Source organism: Pagrus major, chromosome 14, assembly GCF_040436345.1.
Source record: "Pagrus major chromosome 14, Pma_NU_1.0".
Classification (NCBI taxonomy): domain Eukaryota; kingdom Metazoa; phylum Chordata; class Actinopteri; order Spariformes; family Sparidae; genus Pagrus; species Pagrus major.
Window position 1 is genome coordinate 20,108,949 of NC_133228.1, and position 21,951 is coordinate 20,130,899.

At 42.6% G+C, this 21,951-nt stretch overlaps 1 protein-coding gene across 1 annotated transcript; it reads right to left on the minus strand.

Moving 5' to 3' along the window:
* Positions 1-1,221: 1,221 nt before the first annotated feature.
* On the minus strand, positions 1,222-21,946 carry tulp3 (TUB like protein 3). Its single transcript, XM_073481183.1, has 12 exons — positions 21,899-21,946; positions 14,532-14,573; positions 12,080-12,131; positions 7,829-7,991; positions 7,284-7,514; positions 4,184-4,314; positions 3,909-4,100; positions 3,581-3,693; positions 3,085-3,202; positions 2,894-2,992; positions 2,620-2,791; positions 1,222-2,527 (listed from the first exon to the last, which is right to left on the minus strand). The coding sequence occupies exons 1-12, from the start codon at positions 21,916-21,918 to the stop codon at positions 2,394-2,396; spliced, it is 1,467 nt and encodes a 488-aa protein (XP_073337284.1). The 5' UTR covers positions 21,919-21,946; the 3' UTR covers positions 1,222-2,393.
* Between the last annotated feature and the right edge of the window lie 5 nt (positions 21,947-21,951).

A 21,951-nucleotide genomic window follows, 5' to 3' on the forward strand; every position in this document is an offset into this window, starting at 1 on the left:
AGCCAAGAGCATGTTTGCGTGTTAATGAGGATTTCTGTGTTTCTACCCCTGAAAATCAGCTTCAGCAGGACGTCCTGCTGGACACTTGCTTTAAAGGTGCAATATGTGAGATTTTTAGTTGGTAAATATTGAAAAAGATAACCAAAATAATCAACAGAATGTGAAGAAATATCAGTTTTGATTAGTAGTGTGGTCCAGAGACATGTTGACTTGCTCTTGTGTTAGCAGTGTGAGCTCATAGTGTGGCCATACTCCAGGACCACTAGCTACAAGGCTAACTGAGACAACCAGGCAGCTACAGTTAGCTGATATGCTGTTTGTTTGGAGTACTGACCCAACAAGTGGCCAATTTTTAACATATTGCACCTTTAAAGGATCCAGATTAGAACGAGCTCTAACTCTGTAGCAATAGCAATGTTTTCAGTTCCGTTGTCACTGTCCTTCACAGACGTACAGTACACTGCATTAACAAAACATTAGGGACAGTTAATAATGAGATAAAGCCACATGAATGATACTATCCCTTATGGATTTCCCTTAAGCTTCCCTTGTAATTCAAAAGGGAGGAGGTGGAGATGAAGAGGCACAGGCAGTTGTAGTTTTGAAGCTTCAAGATGGACAAAACTGGCTCCAACTCCGTCTCAACTCAATAAAATACCACTTTAAAACTTGATTTCTTCTTTTCCTCATACAAGGGCACCAATGAAAAATATAAGCTCTGTGTATTAATGCACAACTCGTATCCATTATTTTAAAATTCAACATATTGAAATGACATTTAGTAAGACTGCTAAAACAGATCAAATAATAAGGCGTAATTGTATTTTATATACAGTGTGTATGTCCTTTCTCTTTAAATGTGCAATTCTGCGTTTCTTATCTCAGCCAGGTCCAAGCCTGGAGGGGATCATGCGAATTGTCCCGTGTGTGTGTGCGTGTGTCCGTTAGAGCTGAAACAATTAGTCAATCAAAAGAAAATTATTAGTTATTATCATTTCAGTCATTTTCAGGCAAAAACGTCAAACATTTGCTGGTTCCAGCTTCTTAAAGGTGGAGATGTTCTGCTTTTTCTGTCATTTATGATCGTAAATGAAGAATCTTTGGGTTTTCCCCTGTTGGTTGGACCAAAGACACATTTTGAAGACGTCACAATTTTGTCACATCTTATAAACTTAATGATAAATCCATTAATTGTGAAAGTATCTGCAAATTACCCAATAATGAAATTAATCAGTAGTTGCAGCCATAGTGTCTGCCTGCAGCTAATCCTACCTACTACAGGACCCATCATCTTATATTTGTCTTGCACATTAATGACTGTTTGCTCAAGGACCTCTCATAGTTGCTGTGATTCACAATTATTATAAAACATACTTTGTTGACAGCTCTGTTATGAGTGTCTCCGTGATCGGCAACCGCTTCAGACGCACCCGGCAGAGATCGGGAGTGCGCTCCTCTAGTGTTTTCCTTTTCATGACATAATCCAACTTGTTATGACAAAGAAGAAAAAAAAGTCACAGTCACAAGATAAAAATTACACGTGACCACAGAAAAACACAAAAGCCATGAGACAGGCCGGTTCTGAATAATGCACCCTCCACACAACAGTAAAAGGAGGGATAACAACACGATAATAATAATAAAAGAATGACTGGAAATAAATTGTAAGTTGATGGCAGATCAAAGTTTGTAGCCATGCTTAAAGATGTAAACAAGACTGAGATTCTGTAGCCACGCTAGTGCCGAGACGGTGATGGCCAAAAACAGAAAACAACTTTGCTTTTCTAAGTTCTTTTTTTTTTGCTAAATAACTAATATTTGGCCTGAAGGTGGCGCCAGAGGAAAGGCCTTGCTGTTATGTAATTCCAAATGGTTTTAAGCTCCAAGTAGTCATGCATGAGCCACGGCGCTAGTGTGGCATAAAACACTGAGTGAAATCAAATTTAAAGGCAACAGAAGCAATAGAAAACACATCACTGATACACACATCACCGCTCTTCACACAATGATTGAGTCATAACTTTAGCATCAGTTCTTTCCGACTGTCTCCAGCATGGATTAGTGTTTTGCTGTGTCTTTTCCCTTTTAGTTTGTATACATGTGTACACTGTACAAAAAGGTTAAACTGATTGAAATAACCCCACTAAAATGGCATGAAAAAAAACACTGCACAAGAACCATGAGGGTTGTTAGACCGGCCGACAGAGAACCAACATCTCCCATCAGCATCCTCCTTTTTTTTTTTCCAGTCCCTTATTTGTTTCCTCACTCGCATGTGAAACTGATTCCCGGTGATGTGAGCGGTGTAGCTGTCGGCTTACGAACGGCGCCCGTCGAGGAGAGATCTGAGGGCGGACGAGAAAGAGTGGTGGTGCGGAAGTAAAACCGGTGGTTCATTCACAGGCGAGCTTACTGTCGAAGCTCGACAGGCCGATGGCGAAGGCTTGGAGAGCGCACATGGGGTAGTTGAAGTCCAGAGTGAAGATGTCCTCGGCCACTCTGCCGAACTGCATGACGATGTAGTCGGCTAGACGCGAAGGAGGAAAGAGAAAAACGTTCATCGTGACTGTGAGCCTTAACTGGACAGGAAAAGAGAGGACAGTGAGAGAGGATACTTACGGTCGTTGTCATGAACTATTTGGAAGTTTTTGACTGATGCTTGGGTAACGCGACCGTGGAAATTCAGCACATAAGACTGGGTGTCATCGTTCCACACAGGCGCTTTATTGTGCAGCTCGATCAGGTTGTCCAGTGAGTGATTCTGCCACCTGCTCAGGAGGCTCTCCTGCTCCTGTAACACAGGAACAGAATACATATCCAATGCTTAAATATCCAGTGTGTGGGATTTAGTGGCAATCTCCACACCTCATGCTTCCAGCAGCATCACACTCACGTTTTGAGGCCTTACAGGGACTCGTTCAAAGTTAATGCTCATGCCCGGGATGATGACGGTCATCTTACGTGGTCCTTTGAATCCCAGCACGTTGGTTTCCTGCCACATGGAACACAGAGTGCGACAGTTTCATTTAATGTTATGGACGAACTGGGGACGTAGTGTGTGCTGTGTGTGTCGTTGTCACTCACGTAGCAGATGGCAGCCAGCTCCTGTCGTGTGTTGCTCTCCTCCAGCAGCGCCCCGGGGTTTTTGCAGGGGTTGGTGCCGTTGTCGTACACTGTGAATTTGGTTCCCATGAGGTTGGACCTGATAGAGGGCACATCGGTGATGAAATGTTTACACCATTTCACATTTGTCACCTGCTGGCGGCATTTTGGACATCTGAGCATCGAGCAAAAACACCGTTGCTGAGGTGGTTACTAAGAGATGCTGCTAAAAAAGCTGAATTTAAAGGGATAGTTCACCCCAAAACCTTTCATTCCAGGAATCATGGCCCTGTTTACTAAAGATAATCAGCAGACCTGCACAAATAACCTGAAATACATAATCCAACAAGATTTTCAGGAGGATTTAAGGCAGAGTCTGACATTTTAGATGTTATCTCAGGCTTGCTATCAACAAATGACAGTGACAACGTCACCCCCCCACAGACACAGGTAGATCTGAGAGTGAGTGTGGTTTTACCTCAGTTTGCCTATGAAGCTCTCTCCCTCTCGTGACAGATCAGTGGCGTCCACTGAAATCAGGTAGTTAGACGTTTTACTCTTCTTTCTCTTCCTTCCTGCCAGCAAGAACACCTGGAAAGAGAGAGAGAGAGAGAGAAAAGACAAATGTATTTATGAGAGATTAGTTCTTTAAAGGAGCAATATGTAGGATTTTTAGCAGCCACTTTAGGGGAGGGTGAGACGAGGGGTGTTCAGTTTCGCTTAAAAAAAGATTGATCGTCTAAATCGTAGTATAATAATCCTTTCAGTCATATGATTTCTTAGAATAACCCAGGGCCCACACTCACTCTCTTGCCATCCTCTCTCTCCATGTGCATGAAGTATGTGGGGTAGAGGCCGCGGTCCATGCCCTTCTTGTCCCGTGTGATTCGACATTTCACAGTGACGCCACGTGGAGCCGGACGAAAGACAAACTCCTCTAGATTGGCCACGTCGATTAGTGCGCTGTCGGCTGTGGGTGATCCGGGAGTCACCACCTCCTGTGTACAGCACGTGAAGTTTGTTATCAACAGTAAATATAAACTGGAACTTTATAGTCTACGTTCGAACTTGGGCTACTCACTCCAACGTCCTTGCCACTGGCAGCAGAGGCGGGTCTGGTGTCCGTGTTCGGGGACAGAGAACGCGTCCGTTCTTCCTCCGGGTCGTCCTCGTGCTCGCTGGCTTCGTCAAAGTTCATGCTGCCAGACAGACCTGTTGATGGCGAGGAGGCAAAGGTGTGAGAGAGCTTTAATGAAACATGAAGTCCTTCAAAGCTCATTCACACAAGACAAGAGGAAAATAGATCCCACAGGCTCTGTGTATATTCTTCTACAAAAGAAGATCAAAGACTTCTGTGTCTTTGGTTTTAGTAAGTGTCCTGAAGGTGGATTTCACTGTTTCTTTGGTTCATCTATGCTCTTTGATATAAGACAACTATTATCCCAAGAACTGATGCAACATTTAAGCAATGGCTGAAGGACAAATTGTGTATTGCACAGTTAAAGTCACTCTTTCAGCAGGGTTTTTCTCCCAACTGAACCAATCGACACTGCTTGCTATCAAACACAACAACATTTGGCTAGTGGCCTCGATTGAAGCCCTACCTGTCACAAACAATGCATCTGTTTACTAAATCAGTCTCTGCACGGGTGAGATTAATGTCAAGAGATGAGGCTGAGGGTCCCTGCGAGACTTGCATCTGTGTACTTGTGAAGAGACAGCTCCATGCAGGAGTGCAGTCATGCAGATGTAAAACGGGCCTCGTTGACTGAAGCCATTCAAGACTGCTTGAGACATCTGTCTCTTCGTTGATAATTGGATTTATCAGCCAGGATGCAGCTCTTGGCTGCAGCTACAGCCCGTTTTAATGTGGTGTCGGGGGATGACAGTGGTCCACTGGTACGGAAAAATCTCAGTAAGCAGGGGAAATTGTGTTTTTCACCACAGCTATGCGGTGTTAAAATGTGTAAAATTAGGACATTTTTAACTGTGATTAAAATATTAATTACTGTAATCCGACCATTAGCTTTGAATTAATTAAATGAAAGTGGATACCACACACACACACACGCACACACACACACACACACACACACACACACACATTTACACAATCTGCCACTTCCTCCTCCACCCTTACCAACATATCACAGGCAGCTTAGAGAGTAGGAGTGCTGGGAGAGCACTGCCCTATGCAGTATTGAACAAGAATAATAATGTGCCGCAGCCAAACACAATATTTATCCTGGGGTATTTACAGGAGATGAACCCGTCTATCCCTGAGAGAAAATGAGAACCATCATGAAAGACAGATTGCAAATGTTAGCTCCCCTCTAACAGTGACTCCAGGGCCCCAATTAAAACACCCAGCAAAGTTGTGTGAGCTGCCAGCTTATGGAATCAACCATCTGGAAATGTCAAAGAGGACGCATAATGGGCAAACCAGCAATCTTAACATTATTCACATGATAATTACCATGCAGCAATTTTTTTTCGTCAGCCATATATGCAGATCTCAACTGAATGAGTTGATCACATATGAATGCACCGCAAAATGTCTATTTTTTCCGTTTTCTCTGAGGTTCGGGTACACAAGGGCAAAGACCCAAAAATACCTGCTGGAAGTCCTGAGGACATATTCATATGCTAGACTGGGCTGACATTAACAATGAGTCCTTGCATTATTGAGAAGGACAATGACATCTGCTTCTATGGCAACACGTCACTACCCTGGGAACCAGAAGAATCTGTCGAGCTCAGGTTTAGATTTGCTCTGGCAGGTGTGTTTCGTCCCGCCTCCTGTTTGTGATGGACCGATCGCAACCGTTTATTTAATATGGGGTGCGTTTGATTCAATGACCACGGAAGACTCATTCTGTTCCTCTGGAGAGTTTCCTCTGTCCTGTCAAGTTTATAATTACAGATTTTAATTTTGCTGCTTGAACGTGCCACGATATTTGCTGCAGTGCAACGAAAGGTTTAAAAGACTGAGGGTAGCCTCTCTAATCACTAAAGCAGAGTGAACCCGTCTATGTCGGTGCATCTTACTGTCTGTCTAGTAGACACCCTAATAAAAATATGAACCTGAAAGTGAACATACGTAACATGGGACCTTGTGTTTCCAGGGTACAGAAACTTGTTTCAGCCTCACAGTATCAGGTGAATCAGAAGTGTACACAATCCACTCCAACTTTATACATCCCTGCCAGCTGGCTGATAAGTGTGGGCAGCAGACACAATAATGATGCCATAGATGAACACTGCAGTATGAACAATGCCCTTGACTATTATTAAATGACCCATTTTTCACTGCGTCACCATCAATCACACCACTGTCTGCATCCATATTCTATACTGCAGCAGCAGAGAAAGTGCTAAAAACTCTAAAGCACGTCAAGCAGTCTGACTTTCCTTAACAATAGCTGCTAATTTGGAGTGACTTCCATCATTCTGCTTTAGAAAATGTCTCTTATTGTGACTTATTTTTGACTTTTTTAGAAATGCTTATGAGCGTTTTTGATGCTGTTGTATGTGTTTGTGTGTAACTGGTGAGACTGGATATTGTGGCTACTGGCGTTTGTGTCTTATCTCTTCTGCTGTGCTAAGGCTGTAGATGATCTCAATGAGACTACCTGATAAAATAAAATGTACTATAACCCTGATCTGAAGAACCTTCCTTTCTCTCTCCAGTCCAGACTTTTTGTTGCACTAAGTATTGCAGTAGCACACAGGATGAAATCTTTTATACTACTTTTTTTGTAAAGCAGTATCAGGGACTCTGGTGATGAAGGCAAGTAATTAAGCAGGCGTACTCATGAACCACACTGGCTTTAATGTTTGACTGACAATGTATCTTCCGTTAGCACAAGATAAAAGTCTATTAACAGGCTTCATGGATTATAAATGTTTTAATACAAAATTAGTGCATCACTAATCCGTTATGAAGGAAGTTAAACGGATTTTTAAACCATAAACTTTCATTTCAAGTCAATTACTCAACGTTCTTTCACCGAGAATGAAACTTGCAGTGTCGGCTTTTACTCATACGATTAAGTTAACTGCAGACTTCTGCTGTGCCAGTCATATCATTTTGATTACGGCTGCTTATTGTAAAACACTGTACAATCAAAAATGACATTGGGAAAGTTCCCATTTAAGTCTTATGCTCTGTGGGGACTCACCTTGTTTCTGTAGCAATTCATGGATGTCTGTCTTGGGCTCCAGCAGCGTCTCGGTGTCTCCGTCCCTCTCGGGCTCCTCAGCAGCGGGCGAGTGGGGCTGAGACTGGGGCTGAGACTGAGGCTGCGACTGGAGCTGAGACTGGGACTGGGACTGGCTCACTGACAGGATTTGGATTTTCATTCCCAGATCTGGAGCTTCTGAGCCCAAGAAAGCTGCTGGGCCATCAATACCTACAGAAGGAGAGGACAGTCAGCTGTTACGTTAGCTGTTAATATTCTTGTGTTATGGTAATTACATAGAGCTGTTGGTCTGTGTCTGAGCTCTGCTGCTACTTTAATTGGCTAAATATTAGCCTGAGGTCTTGTTGAGTGAGAGCCTTTATGAGATTTTCTTAGGTACCTATCTTAGGTACAATTACTATCAAGTGTTTCTAAACTAAACTATGGCACAACATGCCTACTTTTTTGCCAAAGATTGTGTGAGATTGGCAGTCTGTGTAGTTTTACATGACCCGCAACATAAAAACAACAAGTGTTTTCCTCACCATCCATGATGACATCGTTGGTGATGCTGAGTTGAGACTCTACCAGAGGGGCCTGCTCCTCACCGCGCCGTGTCCTGGAGCGCCGGGGCCGAGCCTCTGTGTTGGGCTGGACCATCAGAGGCTCCTGACGCTTTCTCCTCTGCTTCTGCTCCAGCAGAGCCCTCTGAGGAACGAACAGAGGAACAGAAACGTGATCCTATGTATAAATGTGGTGAGTTTTTAAGGCAAATTACTTATTCTCAAAGTGCAGCTGAGGCTGATGGGAATTTGGCTGTTATTTTCAGAGGTATCTTGCAATAAACTGAAGCACTGGACAAGTGAAAATCTTTTGGTGGCAGATGAGAAGTCACCAAAGTCATTCATCCTTTGGGGACCAGGAATGTTTGTACCAAGATTAGATATTTTCCTTAAACACAGTGTTACACAGACTGACAAACCCACTGAACAACACTGCCATATCAAGTCACACAGCAACATAATATTTTTGTAAACCACCTAGTCCTACTGGAGGACAGAAGGTCACATCCTGTAGTGACTCAATGTAAGTCTATCTATAGAAATGGCAACCTTAAAGAACCTTTTCAAAATATAATAAAAGGAAACTGGAGGTGGGCCATCTGGCCAGAAAAATAACATCACAATCTATTTCATTGCAATCGCGGTCCAAAAACTTTTTTTCTTAATTTTGAAATTCTACATAGACAATAGCCAGACTAATATAGAATAATTTCTCCACAATAATGCACGATTTTGCATTAAATATGGTTTGTCTTTGGCACAAGCTCCTCATTTGCCTTGTTGCAAGCTTTCACTAACATTGTATTGTTTACAATATTTCTCTGAAGGAAGAGCCATGTGATGTAATTTGTCCAATCAGCACAGCAATCTAATTGGCCACATCATTTTATCGGTTTGTTCACGTACACTGATCGGCTAGTCGATGAAGTTATGGACGCCTTTGAGACAGATCACAATCTAAATATCGTCAGATCGGCCCCGCCCCTACTGGAAATTGACGTGTTTAAGAGTACACTGACAAACACCCACACTGTACAGTTGATTTGAATTCAGGATGAGTCACACATCAAGAAAAATGAGAGCGAAGCCAAAAGAGAGATGGCAAATAATAAAGCCATAATGAAACCTAACAATCATGCCAAGGCCAGAAAACCTCGGAGTGCAGTGAATGGGTTCACTGACTAGCTGAATTAATGGGTGCTGCATTGCCGGATTGTACACTGAAGAATGGCAGAACATGGTCGATGAAGACTTCCCTGAACTGGTATGGACTACACAGAATTTGGTATATGCTTGAGGTAGTGTGGCAGATGTATAGCATACAATGATTTGGACTGAAGTTTCAGTAAAGCCTGAAAATTCCTCCTGCTGCATCCACTCTCCCCCGGTCCCACTCCCTGAGGTCAAACCAGCGGACGGATTACGCAAGCGCGTTAATTAGCGCGTCAAATGCACAACAACAAGTCTTGTTTGGCGATGCTGCTTAGTGAGCTGGAAGAGACCAGGAGGCCTTGACCAAAAAGCTTTCATAACTCATCAGCCATTGTGCTAAGACTGAGAAAATATTGTCTCAACCACAGCCGTGACTTATGAGTGAAAATGTGGAATAATGTGACATCACCAGATCCATAAAAAAGAATCGGCATGACGGTAAAATACAGCTCGATGATCTTATTATTAACTAAGTAAGAGGAAGGTGAGGAAATAAGTAAAAAGGAGGATTAGGTCTGTGCGTATAATAATCTAGATTTGTTTAATCATTTCAAACGACTCTGCTTTAAGAGGACGACGATTTGCATACTCCCTGTATGGCTATAAATAAAGGCGACAAATGAATAAAACATAAAGCTGGATTATCATAATGAGCATCATCACTGTTAGTGTGATAAACTGATGTGGAAATACAACCAAATTTCAAGATGGATAACAATGGTGATGGGTGCAAAAAACACTGATAGTGAATGTAAGAAAGCTGTTCTGGATTTTGAGATTTCAGTTGGCGTAATCTGCCTTTTGTCAAGATACTTAGAACTGAATGAAGTGCATCAGAAACAACTGACACAGAGACGAAGTTTAAGGACTTCTTTAGATTTTTATCTGCACTTATTCTTCACTCAATTAACATCTGACCAGTCTTGCCTACCCTCCTCGTTGCTATTTTCAGCTAATCTATTGTACTCCATCCTTTGGTGACCCCACACTTGGCATTTTGACGACCAGGATGTGACTTCATCCCACCTTTCCTGTATGAGCAAAAACATGGGTAAAAAGTAGACTTCAATATAGACTGATTTGAGAAAACATACTTTATATTAATGTGTGTCTTTGCAAAGAATCTGACAAAAAAGTTGAATATAGTCAGGGAGATGTATCACTCATACAAACTGTTCTCTTCAGATACAAGATAACAACAACATATATATATATATATATAAAGAAAATGTATATATCAGAAATATAGATATTAGAAGTTACCAACCCGCTCCATTGATATCCTGAACAAGTGTGAGCCAAAGTTAACACGTTTCTCTAGAGAAGAAACACTACAAGTCCCAATTGTCTTGATGGTCAGATGAAACTACATTCTCCCCCAAAGAGCAGCACTCCTGCTGGGCATGACTCTGTCTCCCTGTCACACATTCCTCTCGCGGAGCCTGAGTTTGACAATCGATAAACCGACAGCCTCCGCGGCACTACGTGGTCCTCTGACAGAGAGAAAAAAGGTCTGTCTCTCGGGCGAATGCTGAGCGGCAGTGAGTGTTTGTGTACGCGCGGCCACCGTCGCTAACTGAATCAGCAGTCATTAGTGCTCCGTCAAGAGAGAGAGAGGGAGAGAGAGGGGGTGAGGGAGTGAGAGAAAGAGGTGCGATCACATCCACAGTGCTCAGTGTTATGTTTTCTGAATGATTTTCAGAGTACAATTTGAATAGGGTAGGAAAACACTGAATTGTGTAAAAAAAAAAAAAAAAAAAAAACAGTAAAAAGAGGGATTTCACTTTTATTGTGTGTTTGGTCTCATGAGTTATGTAAGAGCAGAAGACTCTCTAGTGAGGCTGCTTGGACTAAGCTGAAAGTGTGCTGCGCAACTGAGCCACAGTGGGACCATGGGACACACACACAAACACACACAAAGCCATGCACCCCTGCACTAAATCCCTCTCTCGCTTTGAACTCACTCGTCTGGCCCTCCCGTTCCTTCCTGCCTAATGTGTGAGATAGCGGAGCGCGGCTCACGGCTTAAATCAAAGCCGTGCACCGCAGCTCCTCGGCAAAGGTTTGGGATGAAGGCGTCTTACAGACACGCAGGATGAAAAGAGAACAAATGTGTGACAGAAGAGGCACTGTGTCAGGTAATAGGTGGATAAAAGGAAACAATCCCGCTCCGGGAGTAAGTCAGCATTAAAATTCCGAGTGACTGGGCAGGTGAAAAACAGGGGATTTCCGAAGCAACAGCATTAATCCCTAAATTGCACGCCACTGCAGTGATGTTGGAGCTACTCCTGCCAACAGCAGGCACCCCTTGGTGACACCAGAGTAGCAGAGCACAAGGTCATCTCAGTCCTTTGATTTAACCAGATTCATGCACAATATTGGCAGGTGCTTACCAGACCATTAGTCTATGAGAGGAGTCTTAGTTGACCAATTTCTCATTAGTCCACCTGGGACAAAAGTATCAGGGGCGCGCAAAGTCGCTGAGGATGGAGCCCTCTTGCTTCCTTCTCATCTCTGTTGAGAGCTGCACATGTGCAGTACCAACCGGGTAGCAACACTGCCCATAGCTACTGTACTTTGGCTTGATCATGCAGTTAACGCCAATACGGGAGTGTTAGACCTCCAGGATGATGAGTGAGGCCAGGAACATGGTCCACGCAAGTACGCAACACATGTGCAAAGTGAACATACTCTTTATGTTGAGCAATATTAGGGATAGCTTTCCTATCTTGCATAGCTTGTAGCGTCTGCATCTGCATCCGCTTACTTGCGTGGACCAAGTTTGTGGCCTAATGAGCACTAGAACTGGAGTAAGTAAAGAAACCGGGCCCAGCAGCCTCCCAGTGAACACTCCGAGACCAACACTGTAACTGTCCGCTAGAAGGCTTAATTAGACTAAAAGTGCAGCATAATCGCTATAAACCACACCAAATGATAGAAGACTAGAGACATGACAACAAAAGTGTGAATTACGTGTGAAAGTTAGTGTTGTTTATTTGTGAATGCAGTTTGGCCTCCTACCTGTTTTTCCAGCTTCTGCTGCATGAGACTGGCACTGTCATCTTCAATGCCGCTACAGAGAAAAAGGAAAAACCTCTGTTAGAAAGAGTTAGAGACTTCACATCCACACTGAATTTGATTTTCCTTTAGAGGTAACTAGGTAATACAGACTTTATATCCCGTGTGGTCTAAAAAATGAACTATTAAGGCATTGTTAAGGTTTCATGGCAGCTTGATAGCATAAATCAGTGATCAGGGAATTTAATTATCAGGTTTAAACGTTCTGACTGTCAAAGAAACGTGGTTTGACCCATTGTCTGATAATGACATTAAACACATTTGCGTAAGAAAGAAAAGGGCAGCAAGAAAAAGAAAAAGAACAAAGCTCCAGCTGAGACAATGCCTTGCAGTCTGGGTCCTCTGGGCATTTACCCTGGACACCTATCTGAAGGGACCTGGCCCATGTTGCTTGGCTACCTTGATGAAAGAGAAGGGCAACAGCAGGAGTCTGTACTGAGGGAGTCACAGTCAGAGACCTACGGTATCTCTACTCCTGTCTTTCTGTCCAGCACACAAACATGCGCTCACATTTCTCATTTCTTTCATCTTTTCCTATTGGGTTCATCTTTAAATACCACACGCTCCACTGGGCTGAAATTAGATTTGTATTTTATAGAAAAGGATCAAGGTTATAGGGATGAGACGTCATCAAATTGTACTGCCTATCTCTCCATCAGACGAGCTCATCAGATACCTGACTCACTCACTTCCACTCCCTTTAGCTCCTGTATGCAGGCGATGACACACGCTACTTGAGGACCTCGAGCCCGATGCCGGCTGACATCACGGCTCATCTCTGAAGGACAGTCGCTGAATGCCAAAAGGTGACGGGTTTCGGAAACCCATTTAAACCAAGTGGAACTCAAGTGCTTTAATAAGCCAGAGTGTTATCATTAACATCATTATCTGCAGCCCAACAGCAAGCATGGATCTGGCGACTCTACGTCAAAATGAGTCATCTCGCACTGGTGTGTCACATCATTACTCGTAAATCCCTTGACACTGGCAAACACATAGATCCCCTGTAGGGTGCAAAACTTTTGGTCCGATGGCCAAATGACTAGAGACTGGTCAAATTTTTCCAGCATCTAGCTGGTGGCTAGTGCTAATTTTGTGCCCCGGTCCCCCCTGGGAGGTCACCTGAGAACAGGTGCTGGTGACAGGGAGGAGGTCTGGAGAGTGGAGAATGGAAGCGTTTTTTAATTACACATATGGGACTGTCAGTTATGATGGTGAGGAAAGAGATGGGTGAAAGCTGTGAAGATGAAATCAACAATGAGTGCTGGGAGAAGTCACTATGGTCTGTTGTCGTGGGTGTGAATGTCAAGGCACCAATTCAGAGGCATACGCTACAATTATAAAACGATAGTTGATGCGTGTTGATTTATCTACATGATTTATTTTCTCTCACGGTGATCATAATGTCTAGAAATGGGATATGATACTTTTGCCAGTGTGGGTTATTTACAAAACAGTTTGTTTCAAACTAATGTGATGATGTCCAGTAGTCAGACCAATACAGAAATGAATGATTTCTTCTTGTGCTGTTTCTACACCACCTTACACACATTGCACTACAACATCAGATTTTCCCTGATGTTTTACCATCACGATCTTTCTGTTGCAATGGCACTGTGGTACGCCCATAACACATTTACTGCAGCTTTGATGTAGCAGAGCATGTTTTTTTTTTCCAAACAAAGAAATACCATTTGGTTGCGACAGGCAACGTTTGATTGCAGCCTTGAGAGCAGTCATGACTCTGAGTCTTTTGAACATCTTTGACATCTTGTAAAGCAGATTAATGTGTCCAAAAAATGATGTAATAACATCAGACAAATGTGGTGTTTAAATCATGTATCCAACAAGTCCCTCTCCTGGCATTAATTAAACCCCTGAAAACTCATCTCTCTTCCTCACAATTGCATATTTGAAGGTTTCTTCCATGAAAAAAATCCCTAAGTGGCTTTAAAATTGCTTTGATATAACGCTCCGACTTTGCCTCATTAAATATTTGAGGTTCTATTGATCTGTGTTCTAGCCCCACCCCCCGTTCCACAGCAGCTGGAATGTACCTACATTACGATAACATCACCAGAGTACTGTGGTTATGTTACATTATCCTCATCATTATCATTTTCTGGTTTCATCTTTGGGTTTGGGACTGTTGGTCGGACAAAACAAAACATTTTAAAATATTTATTATTTATTTTTATACCTTATTGTTGACAATTATTTAATTAATCTATAAAGTGCTCTGCACATTAATCGACAATGAAAACAATCATTAAGAGCCATTAATATCACACATACACCAGTGGAGCATTGGTCAACCTACATACATTCAATACATTCTATATAATGAAGTGTTTTGTGAGCTGGTATGTGTTTGGGCAAATGTCTTGCTGCCTACCTCGCTGTTGAGTTGGAGGAGAAGCTGGCAGAGCTGGAGGGTCTTATGGGAAAATGGCAATTTGGCACCAAGGCAGCCAGCAGCACGGGACATGAGGAAAACAAGAAGATGTGCTCAGCAACAAGAACCAAAACTCCCAGAATGTTTTCTTCATGGTTTTACTGATTACTCTACAGCTTGATTGAAACAAGAAAGCTGTCACAGTCTACTAAAGAAGTTAAGCTTGAGCAGGAGACGTATTATCTATAGCAGTCAAACTGATAGTGACGACGGAGAACAGCTGCAGACAGCACCCTTCAGAAGTATTATCATTAATACTTCAACCTGTTGGGGGTTGAGAGAATGTCCTCTACCACAAATGTTCTTGGAAAACATGAACACACATGCACACACACACACAGACACACACACAAACACCCTTAAAGAAAACCTCATCACAGCTGTGAGTGATCAATGTTTCATTAGTCCGTCACAGCTTGGGTGACAAGAGGAGGACACGCCACTGTTGTCCCTTCCTTGTGTGTCAGACCAAGGTAACCATGGAGACTTCGGCTCCGTCAGCAGCGCACCTCCACCAGCATTGATTAAAAACCTGCAGCCAGTTCTTGAGCCCCGCTGTAACTGGAGGCCTTAGCACTGCGCTGTAAAGATTTACAGACTGATGAAGGGAGGAGTCTGCCGAGGCGTGTAATTTGTAAGCTGCACATCAAAATCAAAAAGATTATTCAGACAACAGTAAATCAGAGGCTTTTGTGAGGCAACTATTAAATGTGCTATATAATATTATAGACCTAATATGATTTTAATGCTGTAAATAATTAAATGTTAATAACTGTTGAACGGACAAAGTGCAAGAGGGGACAAGCTGAAAAGTGACTCGAAGACAAGCTCGTAAATCACATGAAAATATCAAAGCTATTAAGAAATTGCATGGTGTTAAACAGAGAGATCTTTTTATCGGGACACAGTCCATTTTGTCTGTTGTTCATATTAATTAAAAGCCTGCCACTTTAAAAAGGAAATTTGAATGTTGAAGAAGCATAATTAAATGCCTGCCACAGGCAATTCAGCATCCGAGGATAGAGAATAAAAGAAGCGCTGATAAGATTAAATGCTTAACTCCCGGTGGGTCAGTGCATGGCAACCAGAGAGGGAGAAGTTATACCAAAATACATGTGGAAAGAATTAAAGGACAAGTGCTGTGTCTGCCCTCCCCCAGCGTGAAGCTAGGTGGCGCCTAGTGGGCTTTAGCTTGTCACCTAAAGAGTTCACTCAAGTAAAACTGGTCAACCACGACTACAACTATGACTACATCAACACTAAGTTGTTCATTCACAACTCAGCGTAGATTTTGGCCGAAGTCTCTGTGAACAAGCATGAAGGTACCAAACCAAACCTGGCAACCTTACTTAGCCTAAAAAGCCAAATCAAATACCATTAAACTCCCTGTAAACCACAAACTGTCATTTCTACATTTAGGTTTGTGTGCTGACTATTCAAACATGATTCATTCAGAGCCTCCGAGAAGTTTTTTAACTTTGGACAGAGCCAGGCTAGCTGTTATTCCCCTGCCTCCAGTCTTTGATTGTGTTTCAACCTTCTCATCTTACTCTCAAAGTTGTATTATTCCTTTAAAATGTTTGGCTTTTAATGGGAAACAGCTGCAGGAGGTGTGAAACAAGCAACACTTGACAGCTATTGCCAGCTATTCTTTTTCCTCAGAATCACTTTGTCCATCTATTGGCGATGCATTGATTCGTCAATTGATTAATTGCCAAATGCAACAGATGCAAGCTTTAGCTGAAACCTTAACCATACAGCCAACACATTAGAATCTAGACCTTACTGAGCCTTGACAAAGAAAATGCTCAGAGAGACATTTAACAGTCACAATCATTTCAGCTGTTTCAGCTGAATGGATATTAAAAAGCACATCCTTTGTTACATGAGTGTTCAAATCAAGCAGCTAACAGAACACACACACAAACACACACAAACACACACAAGCATACGCAAATCACCAACTCTGGTTACAGCACAGTCACAGCCTGGTGCTCTGAATAAGTAACGACATGGTGGCAGAAACATGAGCGAGAGGCACATCTCTGACTGCAGGTCAGCCATTCAGCTGGGCACAGGGATGGGAGCAGTAGCTGGAAGAAACATTATAGTGGCGCTGACCTCTGTCCTGGCACAGGCCACTCTGCAATATCCAATCACAAGCACACAAGGAAGGCTTTTTTTTTCAAACAACTGCCTCTACGAACATAAATGTATGTGTGTGCAGCTACCTGTATGACCAGCGGCTGTAGACAGGCTGCTGAGATCCACCATTCTTTACAGTGTCCATGGATGTGGCTGCAGGAATGCTAGTCCGGGGCTCTCCTATCTACAGTATCACAAGAATCTTCATCTACACCGGAGCTCAGACTGACTGCGCAGCACTACCTAAGAGTAAGCCCTGAAGGCTGGAACATCTCTGCTATTATGTGAGTGAGAAAGAGTAGCTACGTCCCACCCAGGGGAGTGACAGCTACAGTACCAGTGGCGAGGCAGACTGAGGCTGGGAGGCTTGGGGCTGTTTCCATGACTTCGCACTTCAGGCAACCCACAAGGAGTCAGCTAGGGATAGGTATAAAAGTAACGGGCCTGAACACTATTGTCTGAATGCTCTATAAACTTCAGGGCTGACATCATGACTGCATTATTAAGTCATTCTGTTGCAGTGTCTGGAAATGTTTCGAAATAAAGTCATTCAGAGTACTTGATATCACCTAAGTTCCCTTTATTTTACTACTTTCCAGTAACTTTCTGACAGACTTAGCAATCGGTCGCAGCTCATTTCCTCTGACTCATGAGGGGACTCCACATATTTCAAACCACAGATGCACAGTCTGTCTGGCATCTCAGTTATATGCAATAGTTGGAATTTATTGAGCTTTAAATAGCATAAAGATTAATGCCATGTCAACATTACTGGATTTGTCAATGTTCATGCACATATGAGTAAAAAATTCAAGTCTGTTTTAAGGTAACTCAATAAACTGAAACCTATAGATTGGCCTTTCTAAAAACAGACACAGTGTACGGACCTTAATCTAGTTGCTAGGAAACCAGTGCCTCCCAATCGTTTTTTTTTTTCTGCACCTATTTGCAAAAGCGAGAGAAAGACAGCAGAGAGAGAATGGAGGGTATGTTTGTGTATGTTTGTCCTGAGAGACAGCTGTAAAATGGCATATAAGTCGACTGATGATAAGCAGGGGAATCGCTCACCAGAGGGAGTAATTATTGAGCTCAAAACAAATGATGGAAATAAGCTACAACAGTTGATAATAATATATTTTCCCTTGGGGACTCTCCTCATGACTCTCCTACAACGATGCTTTAGGAAGCTCTAAAGAAACGTCAGCTGCTGAGCCACTTGGCGTTGATATTAGCAGTTTCCAAACATAACTCTAACATCATGCAGAAACATTATCATGAATATAGAGCAAAAACTGTAACTTCAATGCAGTGCTGTTTCATTCAAGACAGAGTGTGAGCGAGTCCAATACAAATACCAGAGATGTTTTCTCAGCGTTTCAGTGCGTGAGCAACAGAGTGGATTACTCTGGCCAACTAGGCCATATGTGTTTGGACTCCACTGGGCAACCACAGTAGATCACAACTCAACCGCAAGCTGTGCTTGTCATTGCAGAGGTCTACCGCCAACCTTGTGGAAGATCTTTTTAATTGGGTGATTTATGATGGTGTTAAGTTGATCAACTAATAGGAGTACTGAAATCATTTTCACACATAAGTTGAGCCAGCTACATTTTCTGACCCTGCTAACAATTCCTATAAACCACTGAGGTATGCTTTGGGAAAAAAACAACAAGTTTAGCAACAAAGTAGCTGCTTGCAAACTCATGTGGCAACCAGGAAGCTGACTAGTGACCCTGCTTAACTTGTTCAATACAATACTATGTCAAGACTTTACACTCTATTGGGTATTCTATACTTTAATAATAGCAGTCAACAAGGCGAATATTTGGCTGACATAGTTGTTATGCAAATAAATCTGTGCATCTCTCATTAGCATCAAAAAGCCTTGGCAGACTTAGCCTTAGTTATAGCAAGCAATAACGACCTCTTGAATTGTTATCCGTCATTACCTTCTAGCTGATGATTGTAGCCTGACACTGGTCATCTTTTAGCACTATTAGAGTACAGATGTCCAATTTATCATTTTGATTATGTTTCTGCAAACCAGTCTGACATTCATATTTGTCTGTGTCATAATACAATATTGACATTTCTACAATATGTGTCATATCACGTTCACATTACATGTTTATGACCTGTCTGTCACATCGTAAGGTGGACAGGGCGGTGGTGGTGTTACAGGCGAGAAGGCTGCCAAGCCAGTGACCGCAGTTCAACACTGTGTTTCAACATTTGTAAGTGTGACACAACTGGATATTTTTAGTGAGACCTCAGGAGAATTTCCAGTCATATATGTGGCCACAAAAACAGGATATTTTTGATGAGAACTCAGACCATCTCAAGCTGTGTTTGTGGTGACCAAAACAGGTATTGAAACCAGAACACAATCTTTCCCTAACCCAAACCAAGCGGTTTTTATGTCTAAACATAACCAGGATATAAGCACAGTGTTGTCACTATATAAAATAGAAAACTGAGCAAAAACAAGCATAAAGTTGCATCATGAAGGAATGTCAAGTTTCAACATATCTGTGGTTTGCAGAATTGACAATGCAACCATTTATTTTAGCATTTCAGTTGCAACACTACGGCCATGTTTGTGTGTGTTTAATGTCATTAAAATTGTCAAAACTACTTAAATCAGGCAATTTAAAACCAGTGAAAGAGAAAGGGAGTCAATAATAAAGGCGTCCTTGTGCTTCGGGGAAAAAAACAGTGCTACTATTAATAAATACAACTTACACTAAACACATTTGTGAGAAATTCATAAAAAGGCAACAAAATGCAGAGAAAAGGCTCCTTATGCATCCGTCTTTGGAGATTGAGCTTTACAAATGCTGAGTCAGCCATCTGTGAACTTTAACACAAACCGTCTGGGCTGCTTGACCCGACAGTGTGCATCACAGCTGGTGTCATACTCAGGAATGAGTCCACTGCTGTGTCTCACATTACTAAACTGACAAAGCTGCAAAGCCAAGAGTTATCCTTGTGTAAAATGGCAGTGTTTGTTAGACATCTGAGGGGAAAACATAAACAGGGCCGTAGCCATGCCAAGTCATTTTGAACCAACTGATACTGACAAGGACCGCTCAGGTTATGGATTTATGAAGTGAAAGACAATTTAACAAGAATATTCCTGGATAAAGCAATGCGCAATTTAAAGGTGCAATATGTGAGAGTTGGCCACCTGTTGAATTCATACTCCAAACCAACAGGGGGCAGTAGCATATCACTGGAGTAACTGCTAACTGTACAGATGCCGTCAGCTATATAGCTAGTGGGCCTATTAGCTGACTCTGCCCAGACTGGGAGGACAGAGCACTTGGGGGAGTTGTATTAGCACCACTAGCACAAGCAGGGAATAGAACCAGCTTCAAGTGCCTCCCAGTGGAGACAGCCAGATGGGACCAACACAGCCTCCAAGACCAACGGAGGCCGGTTTGACGACGGGGAAAACCATACCGAGGTGATTTACAGCAGCTTCGAAACAGGACTCTGACTCCTGGGACGACAAAGTCATGTCGGTGTCACAGAAGGGACAGGAGGGCGAAACACCAACCTCTGGACGCCTGAGCAGGGGTTATTGTGGGGTCAACCACAGGGGTTACAGGTGCCACCTTGGTGTTGTTTGACTGAGGGTAGACTGGACGCTAAAGTGACTCCCTATCCCTTCTTGGTATCGAGCGTGTTGTTAGGACAGCTGGGGCTAGCTGGTTAGCAGTAGACATCTCTGCAACACAATAGCTACATAGACATCCTTGCCATAAGTCAAACGATTATTTATTCACAATATGTTGATGACTTTAGTTAACTATAGACTATTTCAAACTACAATCCTTGCATATTGTTCTGTTAAAAACGTATAAACATTATTTTGCTTTATGTGTGGATGCCCTTGTCTACAGATGGAACAAAAAAATCACATAATCAGACAGGGGCTGTAACAGGAAAGGGTGGGAGCCGCTTTGATTTTTATCTCCCTGCAAAATGAAAGCAGACCCCGGCTTAAGTGCTTGAAATCGTGTATGGTAGCTCCCATCGTGGACACGCACACAAACCACCTCTTGCCACCAACACCTGTTTGCAAGAGCAGCAGAGTGGACATCAGAAGAAAACACAATGGAGCCTTATGCTGGGAAACTACACACACATCCAATCTCTCCTGCTGCTTTCAAATGCAGAATAAATGTCATGAAAATTCCATGTTTGGCATGTACTTACTGACTTTCTTATTCATTTACTTATGAATGTTTTGGGTCTATAATTTATAAAGCTGATTTGAGTGGTGAGGACGTATTTACAGGAATGCTTTGACACAGAACAGACAGCTGCTAACAGAAAGACATGCTCAGACACGATATGCAAACATTTCTTCGTTATGCCTCTCGCTTCTTCACTGTATTCAAAGCTAAAGCCAGCCACAGTGCCTGACTGTGGCTACCACCATCCGTGATGTAGATCACTCGGTACACTGTAGTTAAAACACAGTGTTGAGTGTTGGATTCCGTTTGGACACCAAACATTCCTAAACTCGACGCAATCACACATATTCAGGGTGACTGCTCGTGTCGACGGGAATAGTCATTTGTCACATAGACAAGGCATTCCTGGCTATAACGTAGACATGCACTGACTCAACACATATGACTCCGGTATTGCGTTATTAAATAAAATGACTTCGCTGACTATTGCTGAATCCCATAGTGGATACGTCGTTTATCAGCGAGCAAAACCTAAACGCCGTTAAAGCACCTTTGTTAGCCACTTGATGGATTTTTTTTTTTCCTCCAGCTTTAACCTTTTTTTCTGAAGCGGTTTTGTGCCGTGACAACACCACCGTTAGCTCGCTCACTCAGCCCGACATTTAAAGAGTAATTTAACATATATAGCAAAATGAGAAAATAAGATATGGTGACTGTCATCCGCGTTTTTCAGCCAGCTGTGGAATGTTAAAGCTAGCTTGTTGCCATTGGGAAGCTATCGTTAGCTACCTCAGCCCACAGCCTCCACTGTAGGCGATGGTGCCTTTTATAAAAGTTGTGGGCGACAGTTAAGTTTTTCGGGGTTACACAAAACGGCGAAAAACCTCGGCTAGCTTCTCATTTCGCGGCTGACAAGGCAGATATTAACATAACGTACACGCAGCGTGTGTTTTATTTTACCTTATGCTGTAGTAACTCATGTTTATCCACGGTTGCTAAGGAAGATCCTCGTG